At 40.6% G+C, this 22,485-nt stretch overlaps 1 protein-coding gene across 7 annotated transcripts in view; it reads right to left on the bottom strand.

Moving 5' to 3' along the window:
* The window catches only part of fam13b (family with sequence similarity 13 member B), a 190,423-nt gene that overhangs the window by 103,631 nt on the left and 64,307 nt on the right, over positions 1-22,485 (bottom strand). For all 7 annotated transcript variants that reach the window (XM_072512300.1, XM_072512303.1, XM_072512307.1 and 4 more), the window contains 3 exons: positions 19,536-19,577; positions 8,608-8,770; positions 2,556-2,659 (listed from right to left, as the gene is read on the bottom strand). In XM_072512300.1, the coding sequence (XP_072368401.1) occupies positions 2,556-2,659; positions 8,608-8,770; positions 19,536-19,577 (309 nt within the window). The remainder of the gene's footprint in view (positions 1-2,555; positions 2,660-8,607; positions 8,771-19,535; positions 19,578-22,485) is intronic.

The raw sequence follows: 22,485 nt of genomic DNA, 5'->3' as shown, positions 1-22,485 counted from the left end.
CCCAAATAAATCTTACTTTCTTTGTTATACACGCAGTCAAATTGTGTTTTGTTCTAGCCTGAAAAACTACACCAGAGGCCCTTATATTTGTGGACTGGGACAAAACACAGGAGGCAGCAAATGATGAACATGGGAATGAAGCGCATTTCAGAGGATGCCACAAAATACCCGAGACTTGCAATCTCAAACTTTCACCCAGGGATTTCAATCGATTAACTACAAGGAGGCTGAAAAATAATTCAGAAGTGGAAATCTCACCAATGAAATTTATAAACTTAACTCTGCATGACAGGAATAGCGCTTCTCCCTCCAGAACAATGTATGAGTTTTAAACTATCGATTTAAATAGCCAGAGAATAATATGCAGCTCATGGCACTTCAGCAACACAAAAGTTGGAAAATAACCCTGCAAACTGATCACATCAAATAGCTCTATTCTAATTATCGACTTGGAACCACTGATAATGAACATTGAAAATTACTGGTGGAATTTGCATTCATTTATTCTTTTTGAAATATGTGACGATTCATGCTACACACCAGCCAATCAGTCAGCAATGTCTAAGAACAGTTCAATGAGGCATCCCATTTGTCAGTCTGATGACCATTTCAACCCTTTAACATGGCTAAACATTATCACTTATCCACACAGATGTCATCTGAAAATTGTGATTCTTTGCAAACAATTGCGATTCTCTGCAAACAAGTTGGCAAAAATGAGGAGCAAAGATGTATTTTACTGACCACCCTTAGCATTTGTTGCACGTTTGTAATCAGTTCAAAGGAAGTGTGTGAGAACTTGCAGACACACCGTATAACCTTTCAAAGTTCTCTCAATTCTGGAATGATTCTTTTAAATTTGAAAATTCTGACATCAGTCCAATATTTAAGAAAGGTGTTAGAGGAAAACAGGGAGTTAGTAAACTGCAAGAATCGATAAGGATAGGATGGTTAAACATGTGGAAAATAGTCAGCAGATCAAGAAGGGCCAGCACAGCTTTGTAAAGTGTAGCCAAACAATATGGATTTTTTTTGAAGAGGTAACTAATGTAGACTAGGGGAATATCACTGGATATTGTTTATATCAAATGCCTTGTGGAAGTCCAAAATTTTCTTGTAAGAAAAGCAAAAGTTGAAGCCTATGGAATTGAGGGTAAATTATTGATCTGATTAAGAAATATGCTGAGTGGCAAGAGGCAGGGAGGAATAACATGCAGGTAATCTAATTAGTAGGATGTGACTAATGGTGTCCTGTTAAGAATATACATTTGTTGGGGCCTCAACCAATCACCATCTTTATTAATGACTTGTTTGATGGAGTAAAGAATCAAATATCCAAATTGGCTGATGACACCAAGATCGGTTGCATTGGAAGCAATGCACAGGGAAGCATAAAATTACGTTACTGATAGGTCAAGTAAATGGGTAAACAGTGACAAATGGATTTCAATGTGGCCAAGTGTAAAATCATCCATTTTGGACCTAGAGGTTAGTACAGAGTACTTCCTAAATGGTGGACAGCTGTAAACAGTAACGGTCCAAAGGGATCTGGGGATCCAGACACAAAGATCATTATAATGTCATACAACAGGTACAGAAAATAGTCAGAAAGGCTAATAGGCTAGAATCCAAAAGGATGGAAGTCATGCTTCAGCGATACAAAGCCCTGGTTAAACCATACCTGGACTGGTGGGAGCAGTTGTGGGCAACACATCTTGGGAAGGATACATTAGCCTTGGAGGGAGTGGAGTAAATTATAAAATCGGAGATTAATTGATTATCAAAGATATTAATGGTGTGGGGTAAAGGTGGGTAATATGGAGTTAGTTCACAGATCATCTATGATCACACATGAATGGCGAAACAAGCTCGATCGAGGGTCTAACAGGACTAATCATGTACCATTGTTCATACGTTCATATTCCACTTGTGAGATGGATTAAGATAGTGAGTCGCATTGTGATCATTCAATTAAATGGATTTCACACGTTAGAACTCAGGTGGCCAAGCTTTGAAGGATAGATAGTGGAAATTTTTATTTAAAGAAACACACCATGCAGGCCACACAGCTCCAAACCAATAATCCCTCTTTCAGCCCTGCTCCTATATAAAATGAGCAGTGGCTAGGTTGCTAATTAATACCCAATTTGTTACTAATTAATATCCAATTTCTATACTATTAACCTAGGATGGGTGGCACGGTGGTTAGCATTGCTGCTTCACGGCACCGAGGATCTGGTTCGATCCCGGCCCCCGTCCGTGTAGAGTTTGCACAGTCTCCCAGTGTCTGCATGGGTCTCACCCCCACAATTCAAAGATGTGCAGGGTAGGTGGATTGGCCATGCTAAATTGCCCCTTAATTAAAAAAATGTTAAAGTTTTTTTTAAACCTAGGAGAATTGTATATTAAAACCCATAATATTGGGTATTATTAGGAGGCTAAGAGTCTAATTTTATTTCCACTTTCAATGTACTTTGAACAAAATATATTACTTTATTTTTACTTGTATTAAGTGAAAATATTTCGAAATGGCACACAGTTCCACCACTACTCACCTTTCCGCTTCATTATTATTTTCTTCATCTATATTTGGTTCATTGTCCAAGCTTTCTTCAGGCATATCCAGGAGGAGTGGAACTTTGGGGAAGTTTTCCACAACCTACAAATGTCAAAAAAACAGAGGTTATCCAAGTCCAACCAGAAAATGCTGATGATACAGTTCCCATCGTGAGAGTACTAAGACTTTGAAGTTGTAGAAACCTTAATCATCCAAGCAGTTCCTTGAAAAAGTAAAATGCCCAGTGCAAGTGTGCCTGCTTCTATGCTCTAGTAGGTTTTAATCTATAATTTATCAATTTACATTCTTTGAAGGGATATCTTTACATGATTGGTATCTTATCTGTGACAATGTGCACCAATGTCACTTTGTTGCCTTATTGAAACAAAATGTAATATCCTGAACAATTGTATTTCAACATCCAAGAAAGATCACGTATGAAACTTAAAAATCCTTCAATGTCTTCAATTACCTGATGTCTTTTCTACTGACATTTGTTATTCGGTGCTTAATGAGCATATTTGTGCAATTTACTATCCAAAACCATTTACCATCATTCCAGGTAGCCAATTTAAGATTGCATGCACTTTAGACTGAGCATATTTCTGTGCAATTTACTATGCCAAACCATTTACCATCATTCCAGGTTGCCAATTTAAGATTGCATGCACTTTGGACTGCTTCTGGATTTTAAACACAAAGATCAATTTAATCATCAAATAAAAATTCAGTAGTTATAATAATAATCTTCATCAGTGTCACAAGTAGGCTTACAATAACACTACAGTGAAGTTACTGTGAAAAGCCCCGAGTCGCCACACTAAGGCACCTTTTCAGGTACACTGAGGGAGAATTCAGGATGTCCAATTCACGTAACAGCACATCTTTCAGGACTTGTGGGAGAAAACCGGAGCACCAGGAGGAAACCCACGCAGAGACAGGGCGAACATGCAGATTCCGTACAGTGACCCAAGCCGGGAATTGAACCTGGGTCCCTGGCACTGTGAAGTAACAGTGCTAACACAGTGCCGCATTAATATGTTGATGGGTGCTTTTGTTTTAATATCATGTATTACATTTCAACAAATCAAAAAAGTACTATGGTGGTACAACATAGACACAAATCTCCTCCTCTCCAGATCATTGGAGATGAGACGCATATCATGATATGTGCATCAAGACCCTGCAAAGGTCCTGATGTGTGGCCATACGTGGAAATTGCCTAGGCAGCTTAAACTTGGGTTGATTCCCTGTTCCCAAGTAGAGACTTGGGGAAGATATGCTGGACTTACCTGTGAATTTAACCTGGAAACATTGAACAGTTTAAAACCTGATCTATGAGCTAGGTAACGCCACAACTGACAACCCACCCAATCCCCCCCCCCCCCCCCACCAAACCAGACTACCCCCTCACCCATTCATTCACACATCCACTCTTTCATTAAAAACGTATTAAAACTTATCCGGATACAGCAGGTGGGGCTGCAAAAGGGAGAGGGAGAGGTGCTCTCTCCTTTTCCCGGCTCTATTGCGATTCAGTGGCTTATCAATAGGTTGCTAGGGCAGCACGGTGGCACAGTGGTTAGCACAGCTGCCTCGCGGCGCCGAGGTCCCAGGTTCAATCACGGCTCTGGGTCACTGTCCGTGTGGAGTTTGTTTGCGTGGGTTTCACCCCCACAACCCAAAAGGTGTGCAGGGTAGGTGGATTGGCCATGCTAAATTGCCCCTTAATTGGAAAAAGTGAATTGGGTACTCTAAAATAAAAATAAAAAAGTTTTAAATCAATGGATTGCTACATTTTGTTTGCACCATCTACTTTCTCCTTCAGCTGGGATCAGAAGATGCCAGAAGAGATCGGCAGTATCGTTGGGTCAATAAGAACTTTCCAGGCAGCAATGTGCCCAGCATTGCCACTGACCACAAGGTCTAGGCCATAATTTGTTTATTTTCTGAGGTAGTGGGTACCCCATGGACTCTGGCAAGTACTAATAATGAATCAGGGCTAAATGTTAAACCAGATAGTGTGCATCATCATAAATAACAGGATTTGGTTCAATTTTAACTTGTGATAACCACGCCAAACAGCCTGCATTTACATGGGTCTTTTACTAGTTAAAAGCACAAAGACATTTCCAGGAAGCATTAGATGTTAGGGTATGAGCAAATACTTGGTCAAATATGTAAATTTAAAACCTCACCTTAAGAGAGAAAAGTAACTAAATAAAAAAGTTTAATGAAGGCAATTCTAGAACTTAGCTGATGGGATGGCTGATGACTGACCATCCACGGTGATATGAAATAAGTACAGTAAGTGCAAGAGTTTGGAGGGTTCTGGGCTGGATGAGGTTTCATTGAGAGGGAGGAGTAAGACTGTTATTTGAAAACAAGGACCAAAGCCAAGATAGGCCCACAAGCAGTGGTAATGGCTGAATGCAACTTGATGCGAGTTAGGATAGTGGTAGTTTCCCAATCAACCCAGATTTACAGAAGGTGTAAGATGGGAGGCCAGCAAGGCAAGCATTGGCATAGTAGAGTCTGGAAGTGCAAAATAATGAATATTTTGGCAGTAGATAGCTATGGCAGGAGTGGAGACAAACAATGCTATGGAGTAAGATGATCATATTTGTAATGAAGGGGGCGGCATGTGGCACAGTGGTTAGCACTGGGACCGCGGCGCTGTGGACCCGGGTTCGAATCCCAACCCTGGGTCACTGTCCGTGTGGGGTTTGCACATTCTCCCCATGTCTGCATGGGTTTCATCCCCACAACCCAAAGCTGTGCAGGTTAGGTGGATTGGCCACGCTAAATTGCCCCTTAATTGGAAAAAAAAAAGAATTGGGTACTCTAAACTTTAAAAAATATATATATTTGTAATGAAGAAAATATGGGGGCTGGCAGCTCAGGGTCAAACAGGACAAAAGATTGCTGATGATCTGCCTTAGCCCAAGACATTAGCCATAGAAAGTGGAAATGTTGAGGATTCAAAGATAAAGAACAGAGAGCAAAAGGACACGCATAAAAGTAATTGCTAATGATTCCTACCGCCTAGGCGAATATGGGAGCCAAATCCTAAACAAGCTACTCAGTTGCGTTATGGAAAAATAGAAAATCTCCAGCACATAGAGATAGCATTTTGGCAACAAAATACAAAGGAAGGGAGACTCTCAAGAACGGGCAGAGTTATTGACCAGAGACTGAGAAAAATAATGCAAATCCATTAAGGTCAGTTTGGATTCATAACCAGAAGAAGCACACTAATGTAATTAAAAAAAATTTTTTTTAAAAGGCAAATAGAGAAATGTCAGGGGGCCAATGCAACATGATTGTATTCATCAATCTGGGGATATAATTGGTTCCTGAGGGAGATGTCTGGCAAACGTGCTAAAATTCATAGCTTGGCCAAGAAGTGTGTACATGATATTTAGCTACTTGTGGGGATAGTGAGAACAGGACCCTAGTATCTGCAAAACAATAACGCAAGACAGGGCTATAAAGATCAGTAGGCCAATGATCCAATTTATGGACTGTCAGTTTGAGCCTAGGAAAGTGGACTAGGATGAAAGTGTAAAATTATGGGTTTAGAATGAGGGAGGGTGAGTGTAGTTTCAGGGTATTTGGAGTCAGTGGTGGCAGAAAAGACTTGGCCATTTGCAACCATCATCAGCAGCACTTACTCGGTACTAAACTGCCACTACCATCCAACTCCTGACCAATCGCAGCCTTGGTTCAAACATTGACAAAACGAAAAGTGTTATCTCCAGGAGGTGGAGAGAGAATGACTGCCCTTGATATTGAAGAAGCATTTGATAGAGTGTGGCATCAAGGAGCCTTACAAAACTGGAATCAATTGGAATCAGGGGAAAACACTTCACTGGCTGGAGTCATACCTAGCACAAAGGTATCTTCTGATGGTTGTGGTTGCTGAGATCAGTGATCTCAGTCCCAGGACATCACTGCACGTGTTCCTCAGGTTAGTGTCCTCGGCCCAACCATCTTCAGACACTTCATCAACGTCCATCCCTCCATCCTAAGTCAGAAGTAGGGATGTTCGCAGATGATTGCACAATGTTCAGCACCACTTAATGCCTCTTCAGACACTGGTTGTCCGTGTCCATATGCAGCAGGACCTGGACAACATTCATGCTTGAGCCAAGTAGCAAGTTACATTTACACCTTACAAGTGTCAGGCAATGGCCATCTCCAACAAGAGAGAATTAAATAATCTCCCCATGACATTAAATAACATCACCATTATGGAATCCCCCACCGTTAATATCTTGGGGGTTATCATTGACCTGAAACTGAACTAGGCCAGCCATATAAACACTGGGACTCCAACAGCTGAGAATTCTGCAGCAAGTAACGTACCTCCCCTAAGCCTAGCCAACATCTATAAGACACAAGTCAGGAGTGTGTTGGAATACTCTCACTTGCCTCAATAAGTGCAGCTCCATTTACACTCAAGATTGACACCATTGAGGACAAAGCCTGCTTTGTTCAGCCCACCTTCTATCAAGGTACATTGCAGCAACTCACCAAGGCTCATTCAACAGTACCTTCCAAACCTACAACCTCTACCACCCAGAAAGACAAGGGCAGCAGGTGCGTGGGAACACCATCTGTAAATTGCCCTCCAAGACACACTCCATTCTTGGAACGATTACTGTTCCCTCGCCTTCACTGGGTCAAAATCCTAGAACTCCCTTCCCAACAGCACTGTGGGACTGTACTTACACCACATGGACTACAGGGGTACATGACAGCAGCTCACCACCACCTTCTCAAGGGAATTAGGAATGGGCAATAAATACTGATCTAGTCAGCAACACCCACATCCTGGTGAAATAATTTTTAAAAGGCAGAAGTACTGAAATTGAAGATAAACAGTACGTCAGCTCTGATTGGAGTAACCGGATAAGTTTTACATTATCAAAAATATTGCTGAAACTGCAAGGAAGAAACTGCAAGACAGCAGGGGGGTCAATTTTGCTACATGGTGCAGAACCTCGCACAACGAAATGAGAGAAAACAACAACTGGATAATAATGGATTGTGTATGGTGAGATGGATGCATTGTGTAATGAGAAAGGACACAATCAGTGCAGATTGTGGAGCATCGAAGAAAGTAGCCAAGAGGAGATCAAAATTGTATGCTCATCTTTCGGGATTGCAAGAGGAGGAATGCCTAAGACCAGACAAAAAGATGTGGTGGCAATAGAGTTAAATGCAATGGATGACCAACAGAGATGGAGAAGGGTGAACAACCAGCACTGCAACAACCCCAAGTAAAATGGGAAACCAAAAGTATATCTCTGCAGCTCAACAAGGAAAATTAGATGTTTGAAATGGTGCACTATGTTTTCACGAGCTTAAACTGAAATTACCCTGATTAAGCATTTAAAATTAAGAATATTCAGGAATTGCAAGTGATTTAAAAATGCTTGCCTACATTTTCAATACTAAAATAGTGTTTATTATTTTTAGAGATCATTAGATCTTAGTTCCAATAAAAGTTAATTCTCTGTCAGACTAAAGAACCTTGCTTCATTATATCTTTCAAGATTAAGTCCAAAATGTGAATATATTTAATTGATGTCATAGAGCTATTTCATAACAGAATCCTGTTGCTGGTGTGTGAGAATTTGTCCTGTTTATACTCCTGATAGATACAGCAATACATGTATGATTACTGCATATATTTAAGACTACACAAGTTGAGTTTGTATTCTGAGCGTGCACCTTCTAGTGCTAGAATAAAGTTTGCATAAATTGACATTGTAGAATATTAATTCTGGGCCTGAACTTTCAGTCTGCCTATAGCCAGAATAAATTAGCAGCCTTTGGTGCCATCTGCACTTTGCCTTCCGAGGCAGTAAATCACCTCCCAAAGTTGATCTTGGTCCCTGGAGAAATAAACATTACTGCTGTATGGAACTACTGCTTCTAAAGATGAGCAGATTAGGGTATTAATAGGGGATATAATGCAATTTCAAACTTCAGGTCATTTATATTCACTTTGTCACAGTTATACATGTGTTGTTTTTACTCACATTTTCAACATCCTGGTGCAAACTAATTTTCAGTACTTCCAAGGTACAATTATGTAGTAAAAGCTGCTGATTGTTGTCTTCAAAACTATCAGCATGCTGCAAGGTTTGAGAAAGGGCTGTTTTATTAACTTCAGTGTTGTGACTGTTCGCTTCAGTGAGATCTCTGGAATTCAGAAAAAAAAAAAATCAGAAAGTTTGCAATCCATCTCAGAGAAAACTGTAATACAAAAAAATTCTGAGCACTAAATTTTTTTAATTAGGCGCTTTCCGAATACCACTACAAGGTTGGAGATTTTAAGACATATTGCATCGAAGTGTAATGAGGGCATCAGTGTAATGACAGCAAGATTTACGTCATTCTTTTCTGGACCCATTTTAATCAGATGCTTAATCAAATTTCCTGTGAGGCAAGATCAAAGGTAGGGAAAATTGCAGGAGGCTGTGACATGGGATGATAGTCAAGTAATCTGTCTTATAACTTGTTCGACGAATGAAAACAGTGGATTTGTTCATGAATACATCAATTCATATTATTGCTCATAAAAATTGCTGCAAAAAGCTCATTTTCATTTCAAAGCCTATTAGAATACAAATACCACTTACGACTATATTCATCAAGAAGAATGAAACCATGATTAAGTCAAATTTCACACTCTTCAAATGTTTACCAATTTAAAAGAAAACATGAGACTTGATGACTTCTCCACATTAAAGCGATTAATAAAATTTATACATTTGCAAGTGCTAATCATAGAATTTACAGTGCAGAAGGAGGCCATTCGGCCCATCGAGTCTGCACCGGCTCTTAGAAAGAGCACCCCACCCAAGGTCCACACCTCCACCCTATTCCCATAACGCAGTAACCCCACCCAAACACCAAGGGCAATTTTGGACACCAAGGGCAATTTAGCATGGCCAATCCACCTAACCCGCACATCTTTGGACTGTGGGAAGAAACCGGAGCACCCGGAGGAAACCCACGCACACACGGGGAGAATGTGCAGACTCCGCACAGACAGTGACCCAAGCCGGGAATCGAACCTGGGACCCTGGAGCTGTGAAGCAATTGTGCTATCCACAATGCTACCGTGCTGCCCAATGAAACTGGAGAATGTGGGCATCGATCCCACTACCTCTCACTTTCAAGCCAAGATAATTTCAAACAATTTACTTGAACCATCACATCCCCCAAACTAAGTTGCAATCATTTTCATGTTCTGAATTTTGACAGCTTCAAATTCTGATATAGCTCATTAAAGATGCAAAAAGGTTTGCGTGCAGCTACAATAACTATGCTTTGAAAGCAGTCATTTGTCTGTTAGCATGCAGAAGCCTCCTGGTACAATTAAAAATTCAGAGAGGCAAAAGAGAACTAACATGAAAGTTAATCAAAAGTGTTCCATAGGCATGCAAACAGTAAAAGGGTAGCAAGAAGAGGAGTGGGTTGATTAGAGACTAAAAAGGAAACCTACATTGAGGAAGAGGGCATGGCTGAGATACTAAATGCAAACTTAGCATCTATCTTTACCAAGGAGGAAGTTGCTGCCAAAGTCATAGTGAAAGAGTGAAGGTGTTCAATGGGCTAAATATTGATCAGTGGTACCAGAAAAGACTGGCTGAGCTTCCAAATCCTCCTACGTAGCATGACTGGTTGCCCGTACAGATATCACAGAATAAACTCCAAACTCTCACCACCTATCTTGGTTTTGCCACTTATTCATTTATCCTCAAGTTTATCAGCAGCCATCATACCTTTACAATCATGAGGACTCCTGATTCTAGTTCAGTTGAAACTGTTCTATGGCCTTCATTTTATTGTCTACTAAAGTCAAACCATGGCCGCTACTTGTATTTTACATATACCAGGATTACAACTGAGATCGCTCCCTTGCACAAGCCAAGGCTTTCTCCAGTAGATGATCGCCTTTCGACAGAACAATCATTTCCAGGCCCACTATCATCACTTGTACCACGTTGAATCTCTGCTCTTCACGTTACCATTTCTCACCCTTGATCTGTTCCTCACGAGTGTTAATATAAAAGATGCCTCAAATGTCAGCCACTCAGTATGAGATTTTGTAATTAATTCAAATGAATCATGAGTGAACCTCAACAATTTGATTGCCTTGTTCGATAAGTACCATCTTACCATCATGACTATTTACAGGGGTCTTTCCATTTCCCATGATCCTATCCTTCATAATACACCAATCTCCTAAATTAAATTCTCTATCAAGATGGTCACATAGAATGCCTCAGAGCTCCATGAATTTTCTCTTAAGACCTCAGACTTGTTGAAAGCCAGTCTCCCTGCATGTAAAGCATTCATTTTTCTTTAGATTTCACAATTCACATGAACCTCTATTAGCTGCATACACTCATCAACCACACCTGCATATTTTAACAGGGTTTTTTAAAAAACCTTTTGACAAGAAGGGTAGCAAATTTACGATAGTTTATCTTTAAGACAGTTTGCCTTTTTCCTCAGATCCATATCTCCTGGCAGCAAGGGTAAACTAACACTAATGCAAACATTAAGCTTTGCCAATGGGATACAGTAATATACTGACTGGATAGAGTGAAAATCCACTGACGCTCCAAAAATAATTGCCTTCACAAATTTAGAGTACCCAATTTTTTTTCTTTTTTACTAATTAAGGGACAATTTAGCGTGGCCAATCCACCCACACCGAACATCTTGGGTTTTGGGAGTGAGCGCCACGCAGACATGGGGAGAACATACAAACTCCACACGGACAGTGACTTGGGGCCGGGATCGAACCCAGGTCCTCAATGAACCAGCAGTGCTAACCACTGCCCCACCGTGCCACCCCAATAATTGCCTTCTCATGCAACATGTCAAGTTTCATTTGTACCTTTATCATAAAGTATTACGCCACAGTACAAGTATCTCACCAGAGATCTACAGCAGTACTTATAAAAAGACTTACTCCTGCTTTATTACATGAAGTTGCAAAACTTGCATTGACCCGGACTACTTAGTGATTAGAGGTAACATTGCAACCAACACAAAAACAAAATTGTACAGGCACTGTAAAACTGAAATAAAAACAGAAAAACGCTGGAAATGGCAGATCTTGCAGCATCTGTGGAGAGAAAAACATAGAAAATAGGATATCATTCAGCCTCGTGTCATGTGAGTGTACCTTTAAGACATGGATGTTTAAGCAATGTACCTTCAAGAAAAGAGTGATGTCAGAGAGTGGGTGGAGCGGAGGTCAGGTCAGCCATTTTGCAGTTTGGAAGAAAAGAGCTGGGTCTGTGTCTGTGTTTTGCAGTGAGCTGGATCTCTGCCATAAAAGACCATCTCTGGATCATTTGGGTGATTTAAACTTATAATAGTGAAGCCTTTAACCTGATGTGATTTTGTTTAAAGGTGTTAAGTCTCTTGGAAGTTTGAGGGAACATTTTAAGGAATTATTTACTGTTGCAATATTTTCTGAGTTATCTTTGAAGTAAGGGGTGTTAAGAGATCCAATGTTTATTTGAAAAGTTAAGTTGAGTTCATGGAATAAACAGTGTTTTGTGTTTAAAAACCCACGTGTCCATAATTGTAATCCCACACCTAGGGAAAAAGCCGTGTGCTAAGAAAAGCAACAAATCCATTAAAGGGAGGTTGGTTGAACTCCAAGATACATTTTGGGGTTCTGAAAACGCCTCGCCCATAACAACTGGGGGCTCGTCCGGGATCAAAGTCTATCTATTGGATTGGCTTTTGTGAACTTAAAGACAGTGAAGGATTGTTGCTTTTCCAGTGCGGTATTTTAGTTTAAGTGGGGTGAGTGTTGTGAACAATGGCTCTTTCAGAGGCTCAGATGTTTTTGGGGGGGGTGGGGGTGGAGATTGTCACACGTAGTACTTTACGGACAGAAACGAAAAGCAGACTGTTAGATTTGGCAAGAACATTGCAGTTAACATTACCTGACAAAATGCGAAAAGATGAGGTAATTATGGCGGTGGTTAACCATTTAAAGTTGCCTGAGATAGAGTTTGACTCATTGGAAATGGCAAAAATTCAGTTGCAAATTAAACAAATGGAACATGAGAAAGAATTAAAGCGGCTGGAATACGAGAGTGAGGAAAAGAGAAAGAGAGAGAGAGGAAAAAGAAAAAGAGAGGAAAAAGAAAGAGAAAGAGAGAGGAAAAAGAGAAAGAGAGAGAAGAAAGGAGAAAAGAATAGCCCTAGCAGAACAAAAAGAAAAAGGGAGATACAGATCAGGAAAAAAGATAGAGAGGGAGTATGAACTTCAGAAAATGGCCATGAAACATGACACTCAGTTAAAATTGGCAGACGTAAAGGGAAACGTACAGTTGGATGACAGTGATGAGGATAGTGAGAAAGAGCGTCATAGTCGAAGGCTTGGTGGGAATCTATTTAAATATGTCCAAGCATTGCCAAGGTTTGACGAGAAGGAAGTGGAAGCCTTTTTCATTTCATTTGAGAAGGTAGCTAAACAAATGAAATGGCCACAGGACATGTGGGTGTTACTGATTCAAACAAAGCTGGTAGGTAGAGCTAGTGAAGTGTTTGCATCACGACCGGAAGAGGTATCTGGAACGTATGAGGAGGTGAAGAAATCCATCTTAAGTGCATATGAGCTAGTGCCTGAAGCTTACAGACAAAGGTTTAGAAATTTAAGGAGAGAATTTGGTCAAACATACATGGAGTTTGAAAGGCTCAAACAGTGTAATTTGGATAAGGGCTTTGAAAATAGACCAAACCTATGAAGCTCTCAGAGAAATTATACTTTGAGGAGTTTAAAATGTCAATTCCTGATGTAGTGAGAACTCATGTGGAAGAGCAGAGGGTTAAAACTGCGAGATTAGCAGCAGAAATGGCAGATGATTATGAATTAGTTCATAAATCAAAGATTGGTTTCCAACATCAGTTTCAGCCGGTGAGGGATAGAAACTGTGGACATGAGAAATACTCAAGTGGTAAAGCTGATCTGATGGGAGACAATAAAGAGAGTGCACCGCAGGTTAAAAAAGAAATCCAGGAGGGTGGAAAAGGAATGAAAAGTTTCAGATATTTTCACTGTAATAAACTAGGCCATGTAAAGTCACAGTGTTGGTGGTTGAAGGAAAGCACTGAGAAGGCTGATGTGGTAAAACAGGATAAGACAGTGGGGTTTGTTAGAGTGGTAAAGGAAAGCCCAAGGGAAGCGAAGGAGGTGCAAATGATTGTACAGCCTGATCAAGAGGTGATTGATAAGAAGCCAGACCTCTTTAAAGAATTTACTTGTGTGGGTAAAGTTTACTCATGTGTATCAGGAGGAGCAGGTAAAGAAGTCACAATTTTAAGAGGTACAGGGGCTAGTCAATCTTTAATGGAAAGAGATGAGGAATTATGTAGTTTGGGAAGAATGTTGCCAGAAAAGGTGGTGATATGTGGAATTCAGGGTGAGAGGAGTAGCGTTCCATTATACAAGGTAAGGTTGGAAAATCCAGTGAAGAGTGGTGAAGTGGTAGTAGGAGTTATAAACTGTATTACTGGACAAGATAGTTTATCTTGGGTAATGATATAGCTGGATTGCAGATGGGAGTGATGCGTACTGTGGTTGATAAGCCAGTGTAAAATCAGTCAACTGAAGTGTTGAAGGATGAATATCCTGGGATTTTTCCGGATTGTGCAGTAACAAGGTCGCAAAGTCACAGGTTAAAACAAGAGGAGAACTCAAGGTGTGAAGATGAAGTTGAAGTGCAATTATCAGAAACGATGGTTGAAAAAGAACAAGAACAGATGGAGGATGAGGCAGATATTTTTAGTTCAGGAAAATTGGCGGAGTTACAACAGAAAGATGTAGAGATAAAACGGATATATCAGAAAGCATATACGGAAGAGGAATCTGAGTGTATACCAGAGCGTTATTGCCCTAAAAATGATGTCTTGATGAGAAAATGGAGACCTGTACATATGCAGGCGTATGAAAAGTGGGCAGAAGTTCATCAAGTAGTATTGCCGGTAGGGTATAGAAAGGAGGTGTTGCGAGTTGCACATGAGGTACCAGTGGGAGGTCATTTGGGAATAAGGAAAACTCAAGCTAAAATCCAGAAACATTTTTATTGGCCTGGACTACATAAAGATGTAGTTACATTTTGTCAATCATGTCACACATGTCAAGTGATAGGGAAACCTCAAGCAGTGATAAAACCAGCGCCCTTAATACCCATTCCAGCATTTGAGAAACCTTTTACAAGTGTCCTAATCGATTGTGTAGGACCGCTTCCTAAAACAAAAAGTGGGAATCAATATCTTTTGACTATAATGGATGTATCTACTCGGTTTCCAGAGGCCATTCCAGTACATAATATTACAGCTAAAAAGATTGTGGAGGAGTTACTTAAATTCTTTAATAGATATGGACTACCCACAGAAATTCAATCAGATCAAGGAACAAATATTACTTCAAAGTTATTCAAAGAAGTTATGGATAGCTTAGGAATAAAACAATTTAAATCAACTGCGTACCATCCAGAATCGCAGGGAGCGTTAGAAAGGTGGCATCAGACATTAAAGACAATGTTGAGGGCATATTGTCAAGATTATCCAGAGGATTGGTATAAAGGAATCCCATTCGTATTGTTTGCAATTAGGGATGCACCTAATGAGTCTACCAAATTTCGTCCTTTTGAACTAATTTTTGGTCATGAGGTAAGAGGACACTTAAATTGATTAAGGAAAAATTGGTGGGTGAGAAATCGGAAATTACACTATTGGATTAAGTGTCAAATTTTAGGGAAAGATTAAATAGAGCAGATGAATTGGCTAGACAACATTTGAAAGTTGCACAAAATGTGATGAAACGGGTAGCAGACAAGAAATACAAAGTTCGTAGTTTTGCCAGTGGGGATAAGGTTTTAGTGTTGTTACCAGTGGTAGGGGAGCCTTTAAAAGCTAGGTTTTGTGGACCATATCAGATTGAAAGGAAATTAAGTGAGGTGAATTATGTGGTAAAAACACCAGATAGAAGGAAGACTCACCGAGTGTGTCATGTGAATATGCTTAAAAGGTACTTTGAAAGGGAAGGAGAGAAAAAGGACGTTTTAATGATTCTAACTCGAAGTGACGAACCAAATCCAGATGACTGTGAATTTGACATCCCTCAAATTAAATTGGAAAATTAGGATGTTCTTAAAAATTGGGATGAATTATTAAGTTACCTTCCAGAGGAAAAACAAACTGACCTGAAAGTTATTGATATCACATGGGCAAGTTTGTAGAGATAAATTGGGAAGTACTAAAATGGCTATACATGATGTAGATGTGGGAAATGCTGTTCCTATCAAACAACATCCATATAGACTTAACACTTTAAAATTGGCACAGGTTAACAGAGAGATTGAGTGTATGCTGAAGAATGGCATAATTGAAGTGGGTTGCAGCCAATGGAGCTCACCCATAGTGATGGTAGCTAAACCAGATGGTACCCAACGGTTGTGTGTGGACTATAGAAAAATGAATGCAGTTACAAGAACAGACTCTTATCCTGTCCCACCATTGAAGGATTACATGGAGAAAGTGGGACAATCTGCTTTTATTTCCAACTTCCAGACATGGAAAGAACATTTAAAACATCATATGGAGTTCTTCGATCGACTTCAGGTGCGGGTTTGGTGATGAACCTAGCCAAAAGTGAATTTGGAGAAGTCCGAATCACTTTCCTTGCGGAGTTTCCGATACCCTCAAGACGAAGGGAAATAACGCGATTTCTTAACATGAATGAATTTGATCGAACCTTTGTGCAAAAGTTGTGGCGTGATTACTCCACTGATGGAATTGCTGAAGAAACATAAAAAGTTTCCATGGGCAGCGGACTTTCAACAGGCATTTGACTGCCTGAAAGCGGTGATCACCAATGCTCCTGTATTGGAGAATTGCAAGGGACTCTGCGGTCAGATTGAACTAAAGTATTGGATTCTAAAGAGAAATGCCGAGGAGTAGAGGAATGGATGGATCGTGCAGAGACTTTGTTCAAAGAGACAGTCAATCGAGAAGGATTTTGGTTGGAGGAAGAAGAACAAAGAAAAATGGACTATATTATTATACCGGTTTGCATGTGTTGTTTTTTTTTTTAAAACGAAAAGGTATATTTACTGTGTACATTTCTTCGTGGATGGTGCAAAAGTGAAAAATGAAACCATCTTGAAGTTGATGGTTTATTTTTTTTCTTGTGGGGAGGTGTCATGAGAGAGTACCTTAAGACATGGATGTTTAAGCAATGTTCAAGAAAACAGTGATGCCAGAGTGTGGGTGGAGCGGAGGTCAGGTCAGCCATTTTGCAGTTTGGAGGAAAAGAGCTGGGTCTGCGTCTGTGTCTTGCAGTGAGCTGGATCTCTGCCATAAAAGACCATCTCTGGATCATTTGGGCGATTTAAACTTGTAATAGTGAAGCCTTTAACCTGATGAGATTTTGTTTAACGGTGTTAAGTCTCTTGGAAGTTTGAAGGAACATTTTAAGGAATTATTTACTGTTGCAATATTTTCTGAGTTATCTTTGAAGTAAGGGGTGTTAAGAGATCCAATGGTTATTTAAGATGTTAAGTTGAGTTCATGGAATAAACAGTGTTTTGTGTTTAAAAACCCACGTGTCCATAATTGTAATCCCACACCTAGGGAAAAAGCACCTCGGGAAAAAGCCGTGTGCTAAGAAAAGCAACAAATCCATTAAAGGAAGAGGTTGGTTGAACTCCAAGATACATTTTGGGGCTCAGAAAACACCTCGCCCATAACACTTGAGGCTCCCCCACCACTCAATAGGACCATGGTTAATGCCATATTCCCATGCTCTCTCCATAATACTTGATGCCTTCAGAGTCCAGAAATCTACTTATTTTTAAATATTTAATAATAATCTTTTATTGTCACAAGTATGAAGATACTGTGAAAAAACCCTAGTCACCACATTCCGGCACCTGTTCAAGTAAGCCAGTGCAGGAATTGAACCCGTGCTGCTGGCCTTGATCTGCATTAAAAACCAGCTGTCTAGTCCACTGAGCTAAACTGGCCCACTGAATATATGCAGTAACGTGGCCTCCACAGCCTTGTGGTAGAGAATTCCACGCATTTACCACCCCCAGTGAAGAAGTTGTTCCTTATCTCAGTCCTAAATGTCCTACTCCGTATCCTAGACTGTGACCCTTTGTACTAGCAACCCCCCAGGTCAATTACCTTCGGGATCCTGCCAGACCTGATGAGCTTTTCCAGAAATTTGTTTTTATTTAACATTTTAAACTAATCTGTTGCACAGGTCAAAGTGCAAGCACTATTTAGCATTGCACAGTTAAACAGCCACAATGCACACATTAATCATTGGATTAAAAGCTTTGTGACTAGTATAATTCTTTCAGCTTTATCATTATTTTCAACCTCTACCTCAAAATTGCGATGCATCATTTTAATTACTTTGAGCAGTTCACCCTCAAGAGTCACACCTGAAGCACCTATCGGACAGTGGGCATTCCCAGGATTATTTGCCTACTATTGCTGATCCACCTTGGGCAATCCCAGGATTATTTGCCTATTATTGCTGATCCACCTAGTACCTTGGGCATTCCCAGGATTTATTTGCCTATTATTGCTGATCCAGTTCAATCTTTTTTTTTTTTTTTTTAAATCAGTTACTGGGATGCAGGCATCCTAGTAAGGCTTGGATTTGTTGCCCATTCCGAACTGCACTGGAGACGGTGGTAGTGAACTGCCTGTTATCCAGAGGTTCTAAAAGATCCTCATTCTGCTGGTCTTTTATCCTCTACACTTGCTTCAGTTTCTGGGCCATTTCAAAATCTAGTGATCAGTGAGTCTTCTACCCTTTTTCACCACGGAATGTCCCATTTGTTCCACAAAGGATGAAATAAATAACTTTCCCAAGAAATCTTTTTGAAGACAGTTCACATCTGATCCAGACCAGTGGCCTGACCACACGAGATACCTTGGCACAATTCAACAACTTCAATCGATTGAATAAAAGATTGATGAAGTTCAAATTGGGGGATCACTGGACAAACGCTCAAGTATGATGTATTCCACCATGGAACAGACAACCTTCGGTTTTCTAAAATTTATCAAAGTCTGGTCGTGTCTCAGACATTTCTTATAAATTTCATCCAAGAACTCTAACAAAAAGGTCCAAACTGTCAACACGGTCAAACTGACGAGCAGCCAGCGCACAAAACACTTTGATTTTTTCTTCTTATAGGTGACAATACCCAGGCTATTCTTTGTTTCTTCTATGGTAGGGACAGAATCGGTCCAAATACGCCCTTCATTCTTTCCCTAGTCATATGGATCAGGCCCCAAGAATATCGGAGGGCTAATCATATCCTCACAAATTTATTGTTGTTTTCTGCCATTTTCAACAATAGCTAATAGGAAAATTTTCTTAGCTTCTAACTTTCACCTTGTAAGCAACCATTCTCTGCTATAATCAAAAAAAACAATTGGTGAAGAATAGATTAGAGCCAATCCAAACAACAAACAAGCATCGCTTAAATCTGAAACGGATTGTGGGGTTATGAGCTGTGTTCATTATTGGAGGCACAAGTGAATCCAGTTATTGCTCACTATCTGCACACAATTGATGTACAAATAAAAGCAAATTACTACGGATGCTGGAATTCTTCAGAGTCATCCAGAGGCGAAACATTAGTTCCCTTCTTTCTCCACAGATGCTGTCGGACCTGCTGAGATTGTTCAGTATTTCCTGTTTTTGTAATATACAAATATTATTTCTGGATTTTTAGTGGAGGGAGTGATAATCAGAAGGTTCAACTCCTGATTAGCCTTCAGGAGAAGAGAGAAACAAATCGACCTGAAAATAATTTTGCTATAATTATGGATGCTTAAATTACACAGAACTATGTAAATCCAAACAACTACATTGCGATGAAAACAAATCAGTACTTACACTCCAGATATGGTCACTTGGTTGATTCGGGAGCCATGAGCACTGTAACAGAAAAATACATAATATGCATTTGTTAATTGTAGTTTTACAGTCGGGGAAACAGTACAGAATGTGCTGGCAACACACATGTTGCAAATTACGAAGATGAAATACATAGTATTTTAGCAGAACACAAAGATTTAATTCTATAACCCAAGACCATAAACAACCACAGAATTGGATACCAAAAGTTAGATTAGCATCAGAAGCATGTAATAACGAAGTTATTTTGGCAAGGGGAAAAAAAACAAGTTTGCTTTTATATAATGGTTAGCATTGCTGCCTCTCAGCGCCAGGAATCTGGGTTTGATTCCAACCTCGAGTGACTGTGTGGTGTTTGCACATTCTTCCTAAGTCTTGTGTGGGTTTCCTGCGGGTGCACCGGTTTCTTCCGTCAGTCCAAAGATGTGCAGGTTAGGTGGATTGGCCATGTTAAATTGCCCCTAGGTGGGGTTATGAGGATAGGATGGAGATTGGGTCTAAATAGGGTGCTCTTTCTGCGGATCAGTGCAGAATCGATATGCCGAATGGCCTCCTTCTGCACTGTAGGCATTCTATGATCGTGCACTACCATAGCCTTTGGACATGAAGTGCTTTACAGCCAATGGAAGTAGAATAATAGAATCTTTACAGCATGGAGTGAGGCCCTTCAGCCCATCATGTTCACACCTGCCATCAAGAACCCATCTACTCTAAACCCATTTTCCAGCATTTGGCCCATGGCCTTGTAATGCCATGACATTTTAACTGCGCATCCTAATGCCGAGAGGGTTGTTGCCTCTACCACCTTTTCAGGCAGTGAGTTTCAGATTCTAACCACCCTCTGCGAGAAAAGTTTCCCCTCGCATCACCTCTAAACCTCCTGCTCCTTACCTTAAATCTATGCCCCCTGGTTAATGATCCCTCTGCTAATGGGAAAGGTTTCTTCCTATCCATCCTATCAATGTCTCCCATAATTTTATACATCTCAATCAAGTTCCCCTTCAGCCTTCTCTGCTCCAAGGAAAACACCAGCTTATCTGGGTGGCACGGTAGCAGTGGTTAGCACTGTTGCTTCACAGCACCAGGGCCCAATGTTCGATTCACAGCTTGGGTCACTGTCAGTGCGGAGTCTCCCCTTGTCTGTGTGGTTTTCCTCCAGGTGCTCCGGTTTCCTCCCACAGTCCAAAGATGTGCAGGTTAGATGGATTGGCCATGCTAAATTGCCCTTAGTGTCCAAAAAGGTTAGGTGGGGTTACTGGGCTAGGTGGAGGTGTGGGCTTAAGTAGTGCGCTCTTTCCCAGGACCAGTGCAGACTCGATGGGCTGAATGGCCTCCTTCTGCACTGTAGATTTCTATGATTCTATGATCAAGTCTCTCTTGATAGCTGAAACGCTTGAGCCCAGGAAACATCCTGGGGAATCTCCTCTGCTCCCTCTAGTGAAATGATGTCCTTGGCAACCAGAATGGCAGTCCTCCAGCTGTGGCCTAACCAGCATTTTATACAGCTACATTACTTCTTTGCTCTTATATTCGATGCCTCAACTAAGAAATGCAAGTATCCCATATGCCTTCTTAACCACCTTATCTATTCCCGCAATTGAGCTGGTTGAGAAATAAATGTTAATGGAGAGAATTATCCTACTCCTTTTTGAACAGTACCGTGGGATCTTTTACCCTTACTGGAGAAGATGGCAGGGTTTTGCTTCAAAGTCTCACCTGGCATGCCTGCAATGCTGAAATACTACACTGAAATATGAGCCTCGATTCGGTGCTCAAGTGACTGGAGTGCATCTCGAATCCGGAGTCAAGGCCCGTTTCCAAACAACAGATTGTGCAAATAGTTTACAATGTTTAAATTACTTTTGCATGATCTAAATGATAGCTGACAAGTTAAATGCTATTGCTAAGGAAATGCTATAAGGCTCATCAACAATGTGCAGAATCTTCACACATCGCGCAACTTGAAAGAGCACACTGGAAAATTAAATCAACCTTACAGTATTTAAAGATATTTAAAAGGTACCATTGTGACAAATCTGTAGTTCATGGTTCATGTTAATATTTTAGAGGTAATGTTCTGGGAAGATTGTTGTTGTGAAGGTAACCAAAATGTTGGGCTTTAGAGGTTGCCAGAACATGGCAGTCCAGGTTACCCAGTTTTATATAACGGGAGTCAGAATAGAGATGGAGCCACAAAACAGGTGTGCTTACTTAGCTATAAAACTGGGTGCGATGTCTATGCTGCTACAGTCCAGAGAGAAGTTGTTTTGGGAGTTAAGAGCTAAATTAGTTTAAAAGCATTCAGTGAGTCTGCAAAGACTATGTTGCCATGGTGATAGGGGGAGCTTAAGGAGGTTCTCTGGTTTCAATGCATCTTTGTGTTTGCTTGTGAGGGGCTTGGTTGCAGTTTGGAACTAGTGTGGTTTGCAGCTCAGGAGAAGCCTCAGAAGACTCCCGGGCAGTTAGAGTTCAGTGAAGTGTGGATGAGCTGAGAAGGTAGCATCGGTGGCTGGTTCCATGCTGGGGAGGGTTAGGGCTGAGAAGCAGCCCCGGGAGCCATTTATAGCTCAGTGCAGCCAGGAGAAATCCAGGGGTAGTGCTGGCTTAGTGAAGTTACCAGTCTGTAAAATAATTGGAAGTACACCAGCAATTAGAAGAACGAGTGCAGCTTTGTGAACCTCATGGAATGCAATCTCAGAAGAGACTGAACCATCAGGAAGTGAACAGTCATTGAGATAACTGAAGTAAAAGTGTTTTTTTTCTTTTTTACCCAATTTTTTGTTTCCAATAAAGGAGCAATTCAGCATGGCCAATCTACCTAACCTGCACATCTTTGAGTTGTGGGGTGATATCCACGCAGACATGGGGAGAATGTGCAAACTCCACATGGACAGTGACCCGGGGCCAGGATTCAAACCCAGGTCCTCAG

Source organism: Scyliorhinus torazame, chromosome 7 (genome assembly GCF_047496885.1).
Source record: "Scyliorhinus torazame isolate Kashiwa2021f chromosome 7, sScyTor2.1, whole genome shotgun sequence".
Lineage (NCBI taxonomy): Eukaryota > Metazoa > Chordata > Chondrichthyes > Carcharhiniformes > Scyliorhinidae > Scyliorhinus > Scyliorhinus torazame.
The sequence above is the reverse complement of the archived record's forward strand: the minus strand, read 5'-3'. Positions and strand labels throughout refer to the sequence as shown.